Genomic DNA, 20,314 nt, shown 5'->3' with positions numbered 1-20,314 from the left:
GGGTCAGCTGGTGGGAGTGGAGCGAAAGGGTTGGGGGGGGCATGTAGCCGCTTCCTGGGGCAGCTGCAATGGAAATGTACTTCCTCAAGGAGAAATTGATTCTGGAGGCCAGAAGCCACACTCTCTGTCTCCAGGGGGACTCTGTTCCATGCCCTTCTCTTAGCTTATGGTGTTCCCAGAAATCCTTGACGTCCAATGACTTGGAGACACATCTTTCCACGTCTGTCTCCAGCCTCACATGGCCAGCTTTCTCCTGTGCACCTGTGTCTCTTCCCCTGTTCTTAGGACACCAGTCATACTTGATAACATCTGTGAAGTCTCTATTTCCTGGGTGTTCAGGAATGTCCAGAGAGGAGCTCGGGGCTCCACTCCAGAGGCCGAGAAAACAGGGAGAGCCCGATGATCTCATCTAATCTGAGCGTCCCCGGGGAAGGCAGGACCCACAAAGGAAACACTTCCAACAGGTGGAGGCTGTGATTCTGGAAGGAGGCAGTTGGGGCCTGTCTCCTTCCCCACGAGGGACTGGACTTAGGGACTGTTTGGGGTTTAGATCAACAATATACTATAGGCAATAATTTTTTATTCCCAAAATTTAAAAAAAGGGCTTAATCACTTTTTCTAGTTAGAAGAGTGATCCATGCTCACAGGGGAAAAAACAAATCAAACAGTACCAAGAACATAAAGAAGGTTTTAAAAATCACCCAAACCTCAGCACCCAGTGGTAGCTGCATGCAAACAGTTCGATGGCACTTCTCACGTTGAGAAGAATGCCACATGGCCAGCCTGCCTGAGCTGTGGCTTTTGCCAGCACTTAATAAATTTGGTTTTATAGATGCTTGTTAAGACTGTGCTTCTCTCAAAATTTGACCAGCAATTAGGACTTGCCTCTGCAAGTGGCAAGAGCTTTGCTCATGTAGCCCAGAAGATGAGGAAAGTGGCATCTTTCTCGGCGAGCCTCGGTGAGCTCAGGGGGAGGAGGACCCAGGGCCAGGAGGCCAGGGACAGAAGCAGGAGATACCACCAGGGTGAATAATCAGGATCATGGCTGGAAGAACCAGCCTGTGACTGAGGGAGAGGGTCACACTCCAAGTTCAGGGTGTCAAGAGGGGACAGGAATGGGGTGACAGAGACCCCAGGGTCTAGAGGGTTCGAGCAGGGCCAAATCGGGTGTGGACAGGAGTCGAAGGAAAGTCAGAACAAAGCTCGTGAAAGACCCAGCTGTCAGTGGCAAGCTCTCCGGCACATTCACACACTTTTGAACAACTTTCTATTCCGTGCTATTTTATCATATTCTATGCTGTGCCACGCCATTCCATTTCATTCCATTATTGCTTTCTATTACAACTACGAAATACTGATAGCATTAACTGGTAAAGTATCTAATCTCACAGGCTATGACTTCAAAAACTCAAGCCTGTAACAAAGGCCCATCCGTCCCTTTCTCACGTCCCTAGGTCAGAAGGTGCCTTTGTCCTGACCCTGGGTAGCTCAGGAGTCTCTCCTCAGAAGCAGAACGCCCTCTAGAGTTAATCGCATCCTTCATTTACCTCTCTGCACGCCCGCCCTATCCTATCACCCAGGATGTCCCTCCTTCCTGGGGTCCCTCTCAGGGCGGCAGAAAGAAAAGGAACGACATTGGAATCTCTCTGCTAAAGTGTAAATTCCCCAAGACCCATCTTCTCCAACCAGAAGCGACTCTGTGCTAAGTTTCCCCACCCCCGCACTTCAGCGATTCCCAGCTCGCTAAGAATAATCCCCAATTTTTAAACAATACTTAAGATACAGGTGAGGTGTTGCAAACAGCAATTGCTCCAAGTAACAATGTTTATAAACTGCTTTCCCTTGAAAAGTTTTCAGTTGGGAGTCCAGGATTACAGCAACCCAGGGTCTCCTGCAGAAACAGAAATTTTTGAAAACGTGTCGGTGCATAAAAGGTTTTATGTTGAATTTATCACAAATGCCACGTCAGGCCTTCAGATAACTCTAGAAATAAGAAAGCGACAATGGGAAGGTTTCAGCAGTATTTATTTTTTATTTATAATTTATACCCTGTCAGCTTCTAGAAAGGATTAGAGGTGGCATCCAATACAAGACATGTGTACAACATTAGGTTGCTAAAATGGGACTAGAAAATGGAAAAGTCATACAGAAGGAGGAGGAAGCGAGGAAGGTGATAAAATTACTAGGACTCTAGGTTCAGCGTCGTGCTGAGCTTCCTGGTAGCTAAAGCAAGGATGGAAACGTGAAGCCCGTGTCAGCTTCATTATCGGAGTAAAGAAAAGCAAATCACAAGCAGTCCATTAGCGCTCTGAGGGACATCAGCGCTTCTCCGGCACTGTGTTCGATTGGTGGCAATTACAGGGGCTCTGGAGGAACGTGCCAGGAGGGTCCAGCTCTCACAGCCCGAGGCTAGAGGGTCAGGGTCAAGCAAACACAGTGCACAGCTGAGGGAGGGCCTGGGCTCCGGTGGGGCGCGGGGGGCTGCAAAGGGGCAACCAGCCCAGCCCTGGACCCATCTTCTCCCAGAGGCCTGCCCCGCAGGTGTTCATAGCCCTAGGCCGGAGGCATGGCAGGGGTGCTGGTGGTGGCCTGGGGATCGCTGGCCTCCTAGAGCTCTGCCCTGGGGCGGCGGGTGGGGGGGCGCGGGGCTGCAGCTGCACTGCTTGCAAGCTGCAATGGCCTTTCCCTCCTGGGGGGCCGCCAGGGCAGGTGGAGAGGGGGCTTTGCAGGTCAGAAGCGCAGTGGAATCCCAGCTCTGGCGTCCGTTAGATGTGTGACCTCGGGCGGGTTATTTCTCCTGGCTTGAGCCCCAGCCTGTGACCTTGGGAACAGTTCCATCCCCGGCCAAAGCCCCAGTTTCCTCTCCATCTCCTGGGGTGTTTATGAGGATTAAATGAGTTTAAAGATGCGCGTCTTCAGAACAGTTCCCCCCACACGGTAAATGCCATGCAGGTGCCAGGGTTCTTCTTCTTATTTGGATCCGTGGCTGTTCCTCCCTAAGTGGGTCTCACCCGAGTCCCCCTGCCTGTGGGACCCCGGAGTACGGAACCAGACCCGGTGCTCAGCGGGCGAGTGGCGCCGCCGCCTGCGGGACCGGACCCCCCCTTCCCTGGGCCCCGGGGCAGCTCAGACACCTCACCCCAGAGAGGACGCGGGGTCCCGCTCAGTTACAGCTCTGCCAGGCGCTCCCAGCTTCTCTCTTTTAAAAAAGAGGAAAGTTAGTGCCAATGAGACCTACCTATTAACGTGCAATCCTCAACCCACACCCTGCCGGCCCCCGCCCCTCAGGGCTCAGCAGTGTCTCCGGTCATTGGCGCCTCCTGCTGGTCGCCTGCGGTAGGTGCCTCCCCAAGGCAGGCCAAGGCCGGCTTCCAGTCCAATCTTAAAAAGGAGAGACTCTAATCATGGTATGGCCCCACCCAGCACCCACCAGCCACTTAATAATCGTGCTTTAAGTGAGTAAATGAATGAATGAAAGGAAATGCCAACTTCCTAAGATCACAAGCTCGGAAAACTCCATGGACTTCCCATTGCTGTTAGGCAAAACCCAAACTTCTCATCTGGCAGCCCAGCCTTGGATAAACTGACTCACTTCCTGGCCAGGGGCCCACGCCTCCTGCACGCCTCTCCTGCCCTCTGCACCCAGCTCCAAGGCCCGCCCTCCCCTGTCCTCTCCAGCTCATCCTCTCTGACCAGGTCTGGGGGAAGGACTCTCGTCCTCACTGTCCCCTAGGGGTAATCATCCCCATCTCGGTTATATTTACGTGACCTTGTCTCCTTTCCCAGTTATACCGTAAACAGTTGGGGACTGAGACCAGCCAGCCACTTCCAAGTGCTCCCTGCTCATTTCCGACGACCCCCTGAGCGTGTCTGGGGGTCCGCGTTGCCTGTAACCACATCACACCCGGGCCAGGGAGTGCAGGTGCTCATTGCACACCGGCAGCCAGATGAGAGTGAGGCTCCTGCCAGGCTGCCCCGGAGAGCATTCTAAGGGGACGAGGGAGGGGAAGGTGCAGAGTCAGGGCTTGGAGAGTGACAGCCACGCACATGTTTTGGGGGCAGGTGAGAGCAGAATCAGGAGGGTGGGACTAACTGTAGCTTTTGCAGGAGCTTGAGAAGGGGGCCTGTGGTAGGAAGTGAAGGATTAGCAAAGGTGCTTTCCTGCGACGCCTCCTCTCCCTAGAGCCGTGCTCAGACAGAGAGACAGAATGCGGCCCTGGTTCTCACTGTGGGCCTGATCCAGCACGTCAGCCTCCCCTGACACTTGACAGAAATGCAGATTCTCAGGCCCCACCCAGCCCACTGAATTGGAGGCTCTGGGGTGGGGCCAGGACCTGGGTTTTCTCAAGGGCTCCAAGTAAGGTTTGAGAACCATGGGTCTCGGCAGAGTAACGAAGGTGCACAAAGCCCTCTTTCCCCAATCCGAGCCCTTCCCTGCTCCCCTTGTGGCTGCCCAGCGGTCCCTGAGTGCTCAGGGGCATGCCAGGCTGGAGGGCGGGCTCTCTCCTGATGGTGCCTGGCTCACCAGCAGGTGTGGCCCCTGAAGCCCAGGCCAGAGAGGGCTCCCACCCTCCCCCCGAGGCTAAGATCTGGAGGCCCCAGCATTGGGAGGGTGGGGAGCATAGGAGAATGCTGCAGGAGGAGGCCCACGCTGCTCTCCAGGATCAGATCGAGTGTGCCTGTAACACAGGCAGGCTGCTTTGTTAAGCACTCCCCAGAACATGGTGATGTGGGAGTTCTCCTTCCACCCATTTTAGAGATGGAGACACTGGGCCTGCATGGGTCATTTGCCCAAAGTCATCCCAAGTGTAAGCGGAGGGGCTGGGCTTATGGTTAAGGTTGGGAGGTTGGAGGAGGGTTGGAGGGGCTTTGGAGGGTGGAGGCAGGTGGGGGAGGACCTAGGTGAGGGGACGCAGATCTTCCCTCACCACACCAGCTCCAGGAGATCCTCCTCAGGGAGGACAACCTGGTTACATGGGTACTCTGCGATTGTGAAGAATTTTTTAAATGTTTATAATGGCGTTTGTCATAAAGGAGTTTTAGCTGTGGAGAAAATGTTTATTGGCCTATCACAGTACTGAATCGACTCTTAGTAACTCACTGTGAACAAGGACGAGGTTTGGGAAGTGACTCCCCAGGGCCGGGAAGGACGCTGCTAGCTGAGGAAGGCTCTGGGCAGAGCTCCTGGGCCACACAGGGGATCCCACACTATGAGCCTCCAAAGAGGCTTGCAAAATCACTCATCAACCGGCCCTTGTTCTGAAAGGGGAAAAAAAAAAAAGACAAAGCTAAGGCTACTTTAACCTGCCAACATGTTGCTCACTTGAGTCTCCTTTTGGAGAGCTAGGGCTGATCCTGGGGTAGGATCCACCTGAATAACCCCGGGAGAAGATAGATGTGAGCAGGTGTCCACAGGGGGTGGTGCAGGACACCTGACGAACACGAGAAGTGATCAAAAACCCAAGGACTGTGACTGCCCCCGGCCCCCCCGCCCCCCCCCCCCCCCCGCCTTGACCTTCTGCCAGGTAAGGTGCTGAGAAGACTTCCCCCAGGTTGGAGTAAATGTTCCTCCGCTTATGCATAGGATCACGCTCCTGTCTTGTTTTGCCAGGTGTTCGTGAAGGGGGTGGAGGAGCGCCTGGAAGACTAAGGAGGCGGAGAGAGTCCAGCTGAGTCAGAAGCCAGGCCGAGAGGGAGGCCTCATCTTCTGGCAACTACGGAATAAACAGAGAAGGAAAAGGAGACGAGCGGAGGCTGTCCGGGAAGCTGCTTCCAAACCAGAGGTGCCTGGCATTCAGCAGGGGTCGCCTGAAGTGACTGAGTGGCAGACGGAACACTTGAAGGCACTCAGAACGACCCGCCACCTGGGGCCTTGGGAATGGGTCCCCGGCCTACGGCTGGGGATGCCTCCTTCTCCGACAAGGCGCCCGCCTTCTGGCCCGCCCTGTGGCTGACACCCCCCACCCCGCCCCCGGGGTATGAGCACTGACCAGAGTGAGGCGGGGGGGACCTAGCTCCTGGGCCAGCGAACAGCTGATCTGGGAGGGTGATGTCCAAGTTCGGAGCCTCGGAGAATCAAGTCATCGCACCGGGTCAGGACGGCTCCGGGTCCGTTAAGACTCGGCCTGTCGTGTGCTGGAGAGAGCTGTTTTTAATTTCCGTTCTTAAAGCCCAGGCACGGAGTGGGGCATCACACGTGGCTACCGGGTGGGAGGATATTAACCTGCCAGCGGAACTCTGCTAATAACCCCCACGGCCTCCCAGCAGGTGCCACCCAAGCAAAGCAGCTCACCTGAGCGGTTGTGCGAGGTCAATCAGGTGTGATGGCACTCAGTGCCGAGTGATTTAGCCACTGGCCGAGCAGTGAGAGGGGACGCGGGCACAAATTGGGTAGATTAGGTAGAATTATTAGACTTCTTGCTAGGGCGTGTTAGGTTCACGGGGAAGTGGCTGGTGGGGCGGCTTCGGTCTCACTTTTCCAGGCCAGGTGAGCTGAGCCCACGGTGTGTGTGCCCTTCCTGCTCCCGGGTACTCGGGGTCAAACTCCAGCTCGGGGTCTCCGGGCACAAAATAAAATTCCTCGGCCGGAGACGCAGGAGGAAGCTTATGTTCAGATGCTGCTGCTAGACAGTGAGGTTTCTAAAGTGAGGTGAGAAGCGCCAGGGATTTTTTTTTTTTTATCTTTTGTTTTCAGAGAATGCTCCACCATCATTACTTCTGGGAACCTGACCAGCTTCTGCACGGCGACCTTCTCTGAGGCCAGACACAGGGTCATCCTGAGTAATACTTGCTCGCATGGCTCATCTCTGTTTCTTCCTGCTTAGTATGTCAGAGATGGTAAATGCATTAGGATCTTGCTTTTGATTTTTAATTTTTGGACCATCTGGTCATAAGACTGGGAGTTAGAAACCCCTGCAAGGGCCCAGAACCCACTGCAGATACTAATCTTTCATCATTCTCATGTGATTTTTATTTTTCTTGAGATTTGGTGGCTGAGGTCAATGTGGTCAGCATGAGTGAGAATGGGAGGGTCATCTGTCAGCTTCACCAGGAGCTGGATTTGTGGTCTTGGACGCAGGGACCTTCTTCCCAGTGAGGACGTCCCTCCCTCCCCCTGCCTCCTCTCTCCCTGCCTTTCCTCCCCCTTCCCCGTTCCTCTTTTCTTCTTTCCTTCTTGCTATCCCATCCCCTTCCCTCCCCACCTCCTTCCTCCTTTACCTCCCTCCCTTCCCGTAATTACTAAGGGCCTATTATGGGCTTAGTCCTGAACCTGGAGAGACTATGCAAGGATGAACGCCCGCTTCCCTGTTGGGGAGCAGGTGTTTTTCTCAGGTCTCACCAGACCTGTGTTTTTAACCTAGCCCTTCATTCCCTACTCCTTTGGTAATATTTGGAATATTGAGAAATTAAAGCAAAGGTACGCCTGTGAAGAATATGGATTCCACCCCCAAACTCATTGTCAGTAGACGTATCAGAGATGGCAAATGTGGACAATTCCCATAGGAACATCTTTGTATGTGAGAGATATTTGGAAAGACACAGGGAAAACGGCTACGCAAGTCGATTTGTTGAGTGAGAGCCCTAGGTTAAAGGGCCATCTGCCTCCAATTCTGGAAAAGCCTGAACAAGATCCAGGGGCCATCTCTCTTGACCGCTAGGGAGTTGCATAAAAAGAGTCTTCCCTTAGACAAGGATGTGGTAGGCTTGATGATGCAATGTTCCCACGGATACTTTACTACAATCATCTGTAATACAAATCTCTAAGAGAGTCAGGGCTGGCCCACAAGCAAGTTTCAAAGCAAAGGGTTTCCTCAATCATTCGTATCTTTTGACGAGAGGTCTTCTGTTAGCTTTGCATGAGATTTACGACACTCTAATTTTCTTAGCTTTGTAACCTCTATCCCAACTGAAGGATCTCTAAGTCACTGTGGCCACTTGTGTTCTCTTCAGACAGCGGGCCCAAGCTGGCTGGAGCCCCAAGGCTGTGGTTGGGAGCCTCGAGTTCCAGGCAGTCACCTGGTTGTATGTGGTGGAGGGTCATCAGTCAGGCTGCAGACCTGGACTCCCACGCTAAGCCCGAGGCATCAGGCAGGGGCCGCATGAAGATGGATTTTGGAACGTTTTCAGGTGAGCAGGTAATAGGTGCTGTATAAATGTGCCAAGGTACTGAGGTTTGCCTTCTTAAGACAGTCCTTTAAGAACGGCCTTTAAGGGGCGCCTGGGTGGCTCAGTCGGTTAAGCAGCTGCCTTTGGCTCAGGTCATGGTCCCAGGGTCCTGGGATCGAGCCCCGCATCGGACTCCCTGCTTGGCGGAGGGCCTGCTTCTTCCTCTCCCTCTGCCTGCCGCTCTGCCTACCTGTGCTCGCTATCTCTCTGTCAAATAAATAAATAAAAATCTTAAAAAAAAAAAAAAAAGAACGGCCTTTAAGAATGGCGCCTGGGTGGCTCAGTTGGTTAAGCATCTGCCTGTGGCTCAGGTCATGATCTCAGGGTCCTGGGATTGAGCCCTACATCGGGCTCTCTGCCCCCCACCCACCCACCTCCCCGGCTCATGCTTGATTGCGCACTTTCTTTCAAAATAAAATCTTAAAAAAAAAAATGGCTTTTACCCTTCTGTCATTGAGAACGTTCACATGATCTCTTGCCTGTGTTCACTATTGTTTTGTGTTCTTTTTTTTTAACTAACTAACATTATCATTTGCCTCACCAAATGATAATGAGGCAAGCTTCTATGAGAAATACAAATTAGGTCCTGCATCACTCTACTACTTGGGCAGAAAAGTTGAGCTCTATGTGCTTCTTGGTCTAATTTTCTCCCAAACTGAGTTATCTACCATCAGACAGAATTTGCTAACAGCCTCACTCATTATTACAGATCAATGTCACTGCTTGCAAGAGATGCTTACTTTCCTCTTATATAAGCACAGCCTTTGATAATTAATCCTGATAACACCAATATAGAAACCCCAATACTTGACATATTATTCAATGGCTCTTGGCAGAAAGGAAAAGCATCTCACTTGAATATGATAAAATACTACAAGAATCTGTATTTTACTGCCTTTCGTGAGAAATTTAACTATTTGGAGAAATAATTTTATAGTCTACCTGGCTGATTTTACTTTATACTTAACTATTTGCTTTATTTTTAAAGAAGATACATGAAAATTGGTGACAATATACAATATTCTCCATGAACCAAACCTAGGAGAGATTAAATTTTGCCCCAAGTGAAATAGCTAAATTCAGTGGATTTTAATTACTTTTGTCCCCATGGGCTTCTTTTTTTCTTAATTTCTTAGGTTTTCCCCTTAGGTTGCATGATTAATTTGCAAGTTGAGTCCCATACTGTCCATGAAGCGAAGCAGAATGTATGACAGAGGAGGTGATTAGGTGCCACCTTTTGACTGAGCACTAAGCACGGTTTTTCCGACGTCGGCCTGTGTCAGTGCGACAGAACGAGGGTCACCTGTGGTCACACCTCAGTGCTGCTGGGCCCCGCAGTGGCTCACTCCAACTCCGGATCATTAGAATCCCGGTTTCTTGTGGAGATGGGCAGCTCGGCATCATGTGAGGCCCTTCCCGTGCCCTATTTTTCATTCTGGGGTTGTTTAGAAATCATATTTTCTTGACTCTGAAGGTAAGAGCAGCCCATGGATACGTTTTTATGGGGCAGCAGTAACTTCCCGGAATACATGTGTTTTTCTTTTTTTGTTTCGTGAATGAATCCCGAGGCCTAGGAAGTCGCCCCGCCCTGCCCATCGCATTTTCTCTATATTGCTTTCTCTAATAGCTCTTTTGGTGCTGAGATTCTAAACGTAAAGCTTAACACTCAACCAGCGTAAGCAACATTCTTATGGAAAGCCGCCTTAATGTTGGCTTACGCATGAAATGGAAATGGCTTGTGTTATCCATCCTTTAAAAAATTTCTAGTGCTCAGCCTCCATGAAATGGATTGCTTATGGGGAGATAATGTCTGTTCTATTCCTTTTTAAGTCTGTGAAAAATGTCATCCTGGTTAATAGGGTGATTAAAACTCTTTATGCTCCAGGAGATAAATGTGATTATGTTTGTCATACTCTACCCAAGATAAAGACAGCAAAGAAGGCAAACTTGAAATTCCGTAACATTTCCTCTCTTCCATATCCAGGAACATTCAGAACTCAATACACAGATGGTACTTCACATAAAGAATAACATTATCTGTTAAACATTTTTCCTTTCCATTAACCAATTTAACAATATGCCTCTGGTATAAAAGGAATAGACAAATGACTAAATCTTCTGAGTTTTGACTGTAGAAAAATATCACTTCAGTCATATTGCTTGTTTTCCTTTAAACTTTCATCTGTGTTACTTCATTTCTGCTTTTAAAATGCAACTGCAGCCTACGCCTATTCTAGGGAGTCTGTCCCCGTCAACCTTCCCTCTGCAGGTGATTCACGATCATTCTTTATGGGGCCACCTTGCCATCCCTCAAGGACGACAGACGTATATGAGAAGGGTTTGTAAACATGAGGCATGCCACAGAGGTATGTGTCCGAACATTCATTCCTCAGGCCTCCCATGTCCCAGGCCTGTGGGAATGGAGCATACCCACCATGCTCCTAGACTCAGGCCAGTAATATGGACACAACCTGTTCAGTTTGGCTTTTGCCTTTCCTTCCTTCCTCCCATTCAGAGGCTAGAAATCTTTTCTTAGCAGAGATTTAGTTAAAAATGAAAGCTGGGTGAAGAGTTTTAGCTACTCCATATGCCCTGATAAATTCCACAGTTCTTTCCTTTTAGTCCTGGATTTTTAACAGGTTACATATGAATCCCAGATGCTGCTTACACCTGTTTAATTAATTAACAACACAGCAACTTTAACAGGGTAAAGCGGTCCAGAGAAAAATGTTACATTATGCACTTGACATTTCATTTAAAAATTTTCCTTAGAACTAAAAGGTTTCATTATAACAGAAAAATTTCAAACGTACTTTATTAAACCGGATTGCTAATTAGAGCCTAAGTAATTATAAAGAAATTGCACTACTGATATCCAACCATATATTTTGGGATATACTGACATATTAAAGTACTTTCTTTAAAAAATGTTCATCTCCAGTAAAAATAATTGCATGTAGGCATTATCCTCTGTTTTCTCTAAGATATCATGGAGGACAGGAAAGGGCTGGGCCTATGTGTAAGAATCCATGAGGTGGCAGAACTAACTACTTAATATTGAGACTCAATACCTAGGTAACTTTCTGGTTAAAAATATTTGAGATAGGTGATAACTGGCCTATTTTTACATTAACAATTGAGATAAAACTACAAACTATTAGTCAATGTTTAGGGACACAGAACCAACTTCTCAAAAAAGAACGTTTTATATCCATTATATCATTATTATTTTAGATGACTACCTTTTCAGGTTAGCATAATCTGTTACTGGCTTCTTCTTCTCTATGTCTGAGAATTTCCAGGGCCTTGAGGTGAGCTCATCAGCTAACTGACAAGCAGGTGCAAATCCAGGGCTGCGTTCAGGACAACAGGACACACCCGCTGGGGCCTGACAGACAGGATTTCCCCGTTCACCTGTCACTGTGGAGTTGGCCTAACAGGAGGGAGCCTTCCATGTCCTGACAATCACATACCAACAAGAAAGGCTGTGGAAACTCATTTAATTAGACACATTGAGGTACTAGTGCTGGTAGGAGTTTGTCTATAATGATTTTCCATCGTCTGTTATTTTACATTTTTTTTTCAGGTACAAAACTTGGTTTTAGCTGTTACTAACAGAAGTATTTCCCTTGGGATCTTCTCCACCAAGAACTTATCCATATAATTATTTTGAAAGGATCCTCCTAATTTTGGGAAAACCTTAATACACACACACGCCCACATCAATGTTAAAGTAAAGCACACAGACCGTGGGCCTCCTGTGTGGACACTGAACGCCATCCATCCCGTGGGTTCAGTCACCAAGGTGCATGTTGCTGATGACAAATCAGGGGAGTCCCTTTGCTTCTGTGGCATCTCCAAAGCTACCCTTGCCATGACAGTTTTAGACTTTCCCCACCATGCTCATCTCATTTGGATTTCAATGTTTCCTCCCACTCAAGAGAAGATTTGGAGTTCTTGGGAATTGCTGGAAATATTGATTGCAGTTTCCTTCGGAAGTCTTTCATCTGAAAGAAGAAGAAAAATCAGTTATCAAAATTAAAAGAAGGGGAAAAGAGCCAAAGCAATTAGAGAGAGACCCTGTTGCTGCCCGAATGATGCTTCATTGCTTGTGGGTACAATAAAAGGTAAAGACTGCTCCAGCTACCTTAAAAGGAAATGAGACACCTCTTTTCTTCTTCCAAGAATTAATCTATGGGCTTTCAATTAACATAAAACGCCATTCTGAATCTGGAAGGCAACATAATTTGTCAACCCTCCATGATATTTATTTCCTACCAGAAGAATGCTGTGTATTGTTGGCTTTCATATATAAAGATGGGAGAATGGGAGTTCTGGGGTTTCTTTTTTTTGGGGGGGTTCTGTTTATCTTAAATATACCAAGAATTTTGGAGCCAAAAGGAAGAAGTGGAGAGAAGAAACTCAGTAGGAGGTTAATAAAGAATGAACCAGTGGATGGCAGATAAACTAGAATGTTCTCATATGCCAGAGAGCGTTGAAGAATCCGTGTAGAGGTTTTACCGGCAGAGGTGGATCTGGAACCCAGGAGCTGGGGCAGGGGGCTGAAGATCTTCAATACGCAGTGTCAGCCCAGAGCACCTGGCTCACGTACGGAGCGCACGGCCCGAAGGGAGGGCAACGCTCATTTATGGGAGTTGGATAATCTTTACATTAGATAGTCCCAGCCACACAGTTTGATTCATTATTTTAATCTATCTGGTCCTGCTGTGAAGGTATCACTTCAGGACTACAGCGCCGCGTTACGATATTCTCATCAGCCATATCCTAACTGCATTTCTCAAGGATACGGATCCCCTCAGTCAGATCTGTGAAGCACCGTGGACTCACTGACAACACCAAGTCATTTCCTGGAGTGGTTATTTTGAGAGTCGGCTAATGTTTTTTTATTTCACTTCATTGTGAAGCCGATTCCTTACCTTGTTTCTAAATTCAGCAAGTGGGTCGTGTTCAGGACTTGTCAGTTCCTAGGCATTCGCTCCAGCTATTAGCAGCACGGACTCTGGGATCAGACAGACCTCTCTGTTCAAATCCTAACTCCACTACTTGGGAAAACTGCTTCCTCTCTCTAAGCAGTAGATTCCATGTGTGTAGAATGGCGATCATTAACCTGCTTACAGGGTGGTGAGGATGAAAGCACAGCACCTACCACATGGGGGCGCTCAATATATATTAGCTATTGTCATTATAGCATCATCAGTATTGTGTTCCAAAAACAAAGTCCACATGGATATATATAATATGGTGGGTTTGTTAAAAGCATTACTTTGTAGTTCAATATCATTTTGGTCTAAGTATTTTGACATTGGGAGATCCATAAGGTTACCCATTCTATGTAGTCTGTAGGAGGTCCATGCCAACCATCTCAATGTTTGGGTCCCAGACACCAGTACTCAAGACACACACGTCCATGGCACGTATGTCTCTCCCTATCCCTGTCTCCCATGCAGCTCTCTAGCTTGTACTGTGGCGAATCCTTCATGAGAGGTTGTCGACTAGAGGCAGTACTGGGGAGGGGTTGGAACCGTAGTTCCAAACAGCAGTTCTCAAATCGTGTCATGACATTTTGGTTGTCAAAATCACAGGGAACTGCTATTTGCACGGCAGGGGGGCAGATTCTAAATATCTAACATATTGCTTTGGGGACACCTGGGTGGCTAGTCCATTAAGCGTCTGCTTTCGGCTCTGGTCATGATCCCGGGGTCCTGGGATCGAGCCCCACATCGGGCTCCCTGCTCAGCAGAGAGCCTGCTTCTCCCTCTCCCTCGTGCTCTCTCTCAAATAAATAAATAAAATCTTAAAAAAAAAAAGAAAAGAAAAAGAATTGCGTTGTCTAAAATACCAACATGGCCCCGTTGAGGAATCTTTTGCATAGACTTTCTCAGTTCAAAGACCTCTCTGGCCAGGGTCTGCAATGTGCTGCCTAGTTCTTTCCCTTCACGTTTACTGGTTGAACATCTGTCACAACTAAACCTAACAACAGTTTTCAAATGGGGAGTCAGAGAGTGAGGACATGAAGAGAATCGTACCATTTCACCTTCTCAGGGATGTGGAACATGGGCAGTTGCTGAGAAGGGAGAAGCTGGGGAACGCAGATGAGGTCTGGGGAGGAGTAGAGTCACTGCTCTACTTTAGCATGGGGACCTGTGTTCTCATTTCCTCCTCTTGGACTGATTTTTTTTTTTCTTGTCTTTAATTTCCCAAGTATTGTATCATTTACTTGCTCCCAGAGTCATAAATGAGTTACTGAACCACCGGAAGGAATCATATCTGAAAAAGAGCCAATTAGGAATAGACAGGCTTCAAAGAGAAGTAAAGGAAGGGAGGCAAGTAGATAAAGAACACCATTTAGGCCTCTTCTTTAATTTTACAGCTGTGGAAATGGAAACCCAGAGTCCACATTTAGGTTATAAACAGGGCTTCATGTTGCCTTAAACAAGGGTTTCCACAGCAGGTTTTTAAGTTTGTTCTATTTTTGTTATATGGATAGGAAATGAAAGCTTTTTTTTTTTTTTACCTCTGTCAATTTCTGATATGCAGTTCAGAGGTGTTGGTCTTATCAGTGATACTCTATCACAGGCCAACAGAACCTTCTCCTGCTTAAAAATGTGCTTGAAAAGATTTAGGGGTTGAGTTAATTTAAGCAAATTTAATTATAACACCAATGTACTGGATTCCACAATAACAATGACAGCTATTGCCATAAGCCATGCCCTACCTTATATCCCAAAAGTTCGGTGAGGATGGGGCATGCTGGGAACTAGTCTCTATCCAGTAACTCAGTTTTACTCTGCAGCATTTTGCAAACTCTGGGATCTCTTCTCTCCTCTTCCCCTCTTTCCTCTGATCAGGGAGAATCTGACCTTGGCTATGGGTCACAGGGCTACCCTTCTAAACAGGGCCACTGTGTGTACTGCACAACTCCAGGCGCTGCCCTCCACAAAGACTAAGACAGGAATGGCACCCCCTGGGCAACGAGCCTACTGCTCAAGAACCTCATCCTTAAGTCCCAGTGTTTGTGTCCCCCAGTGATGGGTTGTCATATGATCAGAAAGTACTACTTTCTAAAGGCAGTTCTCAAATACAATGTCATGACAGTTGGGAAACCTATTATAAGTACTTTGTCACTAATATGGACATTCTGAAGACTGGGTAGGAGCAACCTTTTAGATATTAGAACAGATTCAAGATTATGCCTCTAATAATGTTACTCCTCATTCACATTACACCAGCTTTTTGAAGGGCCATATAGCTAGTATGCCAGGAGTGAAACACGGGATACTGCTGCGCATTTATCATGCATGTCTTGGCAGGAAAAAACACATGAAGACTTTTGCTCTAATACACGGTGTGCCGAAAAACTCCTTAAAAGCTCAGGATATGTACCCAATTAATTTGAGAAAACCCTTACAGCATCTATTCTTAAAAAAATAAGCAGTTATTTGGAATTAAAAGCTCAAGTTGTAAAATGTCTTTGCCATTGACTAGCTCATTTAACTTCAATTACCTCTTGCAGGACTTCAGTGCTGGAGGTAGAATGATGAAAGCTTTATAGAACCAACTGATAAGAAAGCCTTTGGATATGTCAATAATTATGGTGCCAAGAGTAATTTTGAAAAACCTGGAAATTCAGCTTTTCCATAAAATGAAATAAGACTATAACTGTTACTTGAACAGGAATAAAAATGTCTGCCATTTGAGATTACCTAGGTGCCAGGCACTGTACCAAGCATCAGGCTATTATTTAGTGTTTATAATTCTATGTGGCAGAAATGAGAACCACCACTTTACATATGAGAAACCAGAGGTCAGAGAGGTTAACCCAGCCATGGTGACGTGCTTTCTAAGTACAACTGACTGAATGATGTCCCAGGCTCTTTCTCCATAGCCACTCTGGTTCTGTGACCTGGAGACTTGGTACCTCTATAACCTCTAATCACACACCCGCTTACACTAAAAATGACTTCAAAAGCATATATACTCTTACAATGGCTACTATTTTATTTAGAATGGTATGGCAGATTATTATCAATGTTCACTGATAACCAGAAATCACGTACTTCTCGATATAGGGAGGTTATACTTCTCCACCCTCTTGAAGTTAGGTAACCACATGACTAGTTCTGGCAAAAGAAATGTGCATCACTTGCAGGGTGAAGCATTTAATTGCAGCTTGGAATTAAATCCATGGAAATAATGGAAACCTGTTACTCCAGAGGTGCCTCAAGATCCAAACAATCTGAGGGACGAAGCCGCCTTGTGTAGGACAGCTCCCCTAGAGACTCAAGTAAACCCACAGTGGGTTTTACAAGAGAAATAAACCGTTGTTATTTTAAGCCACACATCTGGAGACTGTTTTTTCAATGTAGTATAACCCAGCCTATCCTGACTGACATAGTGAAGAGAATTACAAAACAGACCTAGGGCATTCTCTGATCCCCCTCAAAATTACACTAAACTTGGCCGAAACATGGCTGAATAAAAACTCAAGGGCTGGACAAACGGGAAGAGAAACTCTGTGCAGTTAAGCTTAAATAGCTCTTAGAATCAGCTGGAACCACCAAACCACCATTCTTCCCACTTTCAGAGAGCTCAGTACAACAATTAGTCCCATTATATGATACTACTTCCTGGGTAATCAGAACATTTCTAGATGTTTCCAATAAAATAGTATGGGAGTTCTGATCACTATGGTAAAGGGTCATTTTTTGGGGTGAATTGCTGTCCTAGGTCTATCAACTAAGCAGGACTGGCTTATTTTATTTTTTTAAATTTATTTGTCAGAGAGAGAGAGAGAACAAGCAGGGGGAGTGGCAGGCAGAGGGAGAAGCAGACTCTCCGCCGAGCAGGGAGCCCAATGTGGGACTTGATCCCAGGACCCTGGGATCATGACCTGAGGCAAAGGCAGACCCTTAACCAACTGAGCCCCCCAGGTGCCCCAGGACTGACTTCAGAAAGGAGATGCTGATACCTTTCAATTTTGTTTAGCCCTGCAGATATCCACATGGATCCTGAGATATGTTTGAACACACCATATTATTTAATATTCAATTGCATTAGGAAAGCTAACATGAATTTAAAAATCTTTCTCAGGGCGCCTGGGTGGTGCAGCTGGTGAAGCATCCGACTCTTGGCTTCAGCTCAGGTCGTGATCTCAAGGTCGTGAGATGGAGCCCTGCGTCAGGCTCTGTACTCAGCAGAGTCTGCTTGAGATTCTCTCTCCCTATACCTCCGTCCCTCCTGCTTGGGCTCGCTCTCTAAAATAAACAGATCTTTTAAAAAAATCTTATTTTCTAAGTTATTAGTGTATCATTTAGGTAAAGGTCTGATAAGCAGCTTCACTTTCTCCTAAACCCACACTGTATCACACGCATAGTCTAGAATCTATAGTAAAGTCAACTGATTTAGGAATAAAAAGTGAATGTGTAACTTTCTGAGAAATAAAATCTCTGAAGTACTCATTAAAATAACCAATTTTTATGACAATGATTAACAACAGGGCAAAATTCGAAAACAAAAGCTTTCTGTTAATGTGAAGTAAACTGAGCAACAGGGATGACCCTGGAGCATCTTAGGGCCCGGGCCCACTCTGCTGATAAAACCAGGCCTAACAAGAACAGTCTGTAACACGCTTCCTGATTTAACCTGCTAACAGGTCAGGATCTCAGAGCCAGTTCCAAAATAATTTTAGTCAGGCTTTGTTTTTATCAACTCCAAAATTTAAGTATGTTTCCTTTCCCTGCTGAACAAATGACAGTAACACTTGCCATCTCTGTCAGGCCTCTTTCTAAAAGCTTTACATTTTACTGCATTAAACACTTTATAAGTGCTACCAACCAGATGACTCCTATTTTCATATTTTAACCTGATGATCCTGCTTCACTGGCATCCATACACGAGCGTGTGTGTGCCCCTCCCCCCCAACAAACAGGACCTACTCACAGCCTCTGTTTTATAATGCCTTTTTTTTAAGGCCCAGCTGATAGTCACAGGGGAATGAAGACAGCTGACGGCTCCATTACAGAAAGTACTTCTGTATGTACATTTATTTTTACATTGTAGAGGAAATTACAACATCTTAAAAACAGTATATAAATGAACACAGTAAGTATAAGCCATCCAGAATGAAAGAACATGTACTTAATGAAAATTATCGTTTCTGTAACACAAACACCTACATCCTAATCCTTTTTGGACCAAAGAGCAACCGCAACCACACACACACAGCAAGTACTGGTACATTAGTGGTACAAAAACACCTTCTTTGATGCAATCACTTAATAATTGCGGGGAAAAAAAATCATCCTGACATCTGGATACTAAACAAAAAAGCTGGGGGGCTAAATAAACAGGTAACTCACTCTACTTCCTTTCCTGTTTCCAACTTCTAGAAATTCAAGCTTATAAAAAAAAATTAGACATACAAAACCCTGTAACTACTACCCCTTCAGTAACTTCAGAAAGGTAGTTTCAAGCAACTTTAAAGCTTGAGCTCCTTCTGGATTTCCCAAAGTGTTTCCGCACTCTTCTTCAGACAAGCCTGTTCTTCAGTGGTCAGCGTGATCCTTATAAGGTCTGCAATACCACTCTCTCCCAAGATACATGGAACACTGAGGAATACTTCTTCGTTTATTCCATAGAGACCCTTAATTACGGTGGACACTGGATGCACTCTTCTAAGATTCTTCAAAATACTTTCTGTTAAATCAGCTACAGATAGGCCAATGGCCCAAGAAGTATAACCTTTCATTTTAATAATCTCATAGGCACTAGCAATCACATCTTTGTGGACATTCTTCCACTGCTCAGGATCTTGCTCAGTGCCTATATCTGAGTTCAGACTCTTCAGAGGGACACCGGCGATGTTCACTCCACTCCACACAGGGACACTCGAGTCTCCGTGCTCGCCAAGGACCCACCCGTGACAGCTCTCAGAGTGGATACCAAGCTTCTGCCCAATCAAGAAACGGAAACGGGCAGTGTCCAGATTACAACCACTTCCAATAACACGGTTTTGGGGAAATTCACTCAACTTCCAGGTCACGTAAGTTAATATATCCACTGGATTGGAAACAACAATCATTTTGCAGCGAGGGCTATACTGGGTGATGCTGGAAATCATTAATTTAAAGATGTCCACGTTTCGCTGGACCAAATTAAGGCGTGTCTCCCCTTCTTCCTGGCGTGCCCCTGCTGTGATGACCACGAGGCTGGAGTTTGCAGTGACAAGGTAATCTCTGCTGGACACAATAGTCGGCATTTTCACGAAAGGGCTGCCATGCTGAAGATCCATGGTCTCACCCTTCAGTTTGTCTTCATCAACATCCACAAGGGCGAGTTCATCGGTCAAGCCCCTTAGCAGGATGCTGACAGCACAGGCCATGCCGACCGATCCGGTTCCTATAATGGAGACCTTGCTGTGATGAACGGCCTCCTCGGAAGTAAAACTCTTGATAAGCTCACCCTTGACGGTTGCCATCTTGGACACGGGGGTGACGGCCCAGGCGCCCGTGAGCGGGAGGCCCGCCGGCCGGCGGGGACACGGCGAATTCACTCTCCCAGCGCCCACTCTCCGGCCGGCCCGCAGGACTCCCACAGCCCACCTCATGGCCACTTACTCCAGAGATGGAGGAAGAGAACCGAGGGAAGCGACAGACAAGCTCTCAAGCGTGAAGGAAGGCGGCTGGTAACCGTTAGACTTCCCCTCCGCCTGCTACTGCGGCTGCGCAAGCCCGTGGCTGTTGGGAGGCCCACCCCCCCCAGTCCACTACTGCGGCTGCGCGAGGCCGTGGTGTCGGAGGGCCCCGCAGCCCCTACTGCGGCTGCGCTTGGCGGCCAGCCCGCGGGGCATCTCAAGGGCCTCCAGGAAAGTACTCGCCTCGGACTGGGGTGGGGAAAGGGCTTCTCTAGCAAATGAATTCTGGAGTGAAAGTTTTATAAACACGAATTCTCTGCAATCTTTAACGTGTATGATGGCTCAACACAGATCCCTGGGATTACTGATTTTCTATTTTTGCTACAGATGCCAAGTAAAAATAATCCCAATAAGTACAGATAAAAATAGGGTTAAGTTTTCTGAACTGTATCCCTGCCGGGAAGAATAAGGTGTGTGTGCTCTGTCTCCAAATGG

The 20,314-nt window shown here is 47.2% G+C and overlaps 2 protein-coding genes across 2 annotated transcripts in view; both read right to left on the bottom strand.

Moving 5' to 3' along the window:
• Window positions 1-10,119: 10,119 nt before the first annotated feature.
• TMEM242 (transmembrane protein 242) overlaps window positions 10,120-20,314 on the bottom strand; it is a 30,291-nt gene continuing 20,096 nt past the window's right edge. The window contains exon 4 of the mRNA XM_032407582.1: window positions 10,120-12,173. Within this exon, the coding sequence (XP_032263473.1) occupies window positions 12,075-12,173 (99 nt within the window). The 3' untranslated portion in view covers window positions 10,120-12,074. The remainder of the gene's footprint in view (window positions 12,174-20,314) is intronic.
• LOC116634383 (L-lactate dehydrogenase A-like 6A) lies at window positions 17,349-19,849 on the bottom strand. Its single transcript, XM_032407581.1, has one exon. The coding sequence runs from the start codon at window positions 19,790-19,792 to the stop codon at window positions 18,665-18,667; it is 1,128 nt and encodes a 375-aa protein (XP_032263472.1). The 5' UTR covers window positions 19,793-19,849; the 3' UTR covers window positions 17,349-18,664.

This window comes from Phoca vitulina, unplaced genomic scaffold (assembly GCF_004348235.1).
Source record: "Phoca vitulina isolate PV1807 unplaced genomic scaffold, GSC_HSeal_1.0 scaffold9, whole genome shotgun sequence".
Classification (NCBI taxonomy): Eukaryota; Metazoa; Chordata; class Mammalia; order Carnivora; family Phocidae; genus Phoca; species Phoca vitulina.
This window is presented reverse-complemented; position numbering and strand designations above follow the sequence as displayed.

Coding starts and splice junctions, on each gene's coding strand:
- LOC116634383 (XM_032407581.1), bottom strand. CDS start 19,792: ATGAGGTGGGCTGTGGGAGTCCTGCGGGCCGGCCGGAGAGTGGGCGCT.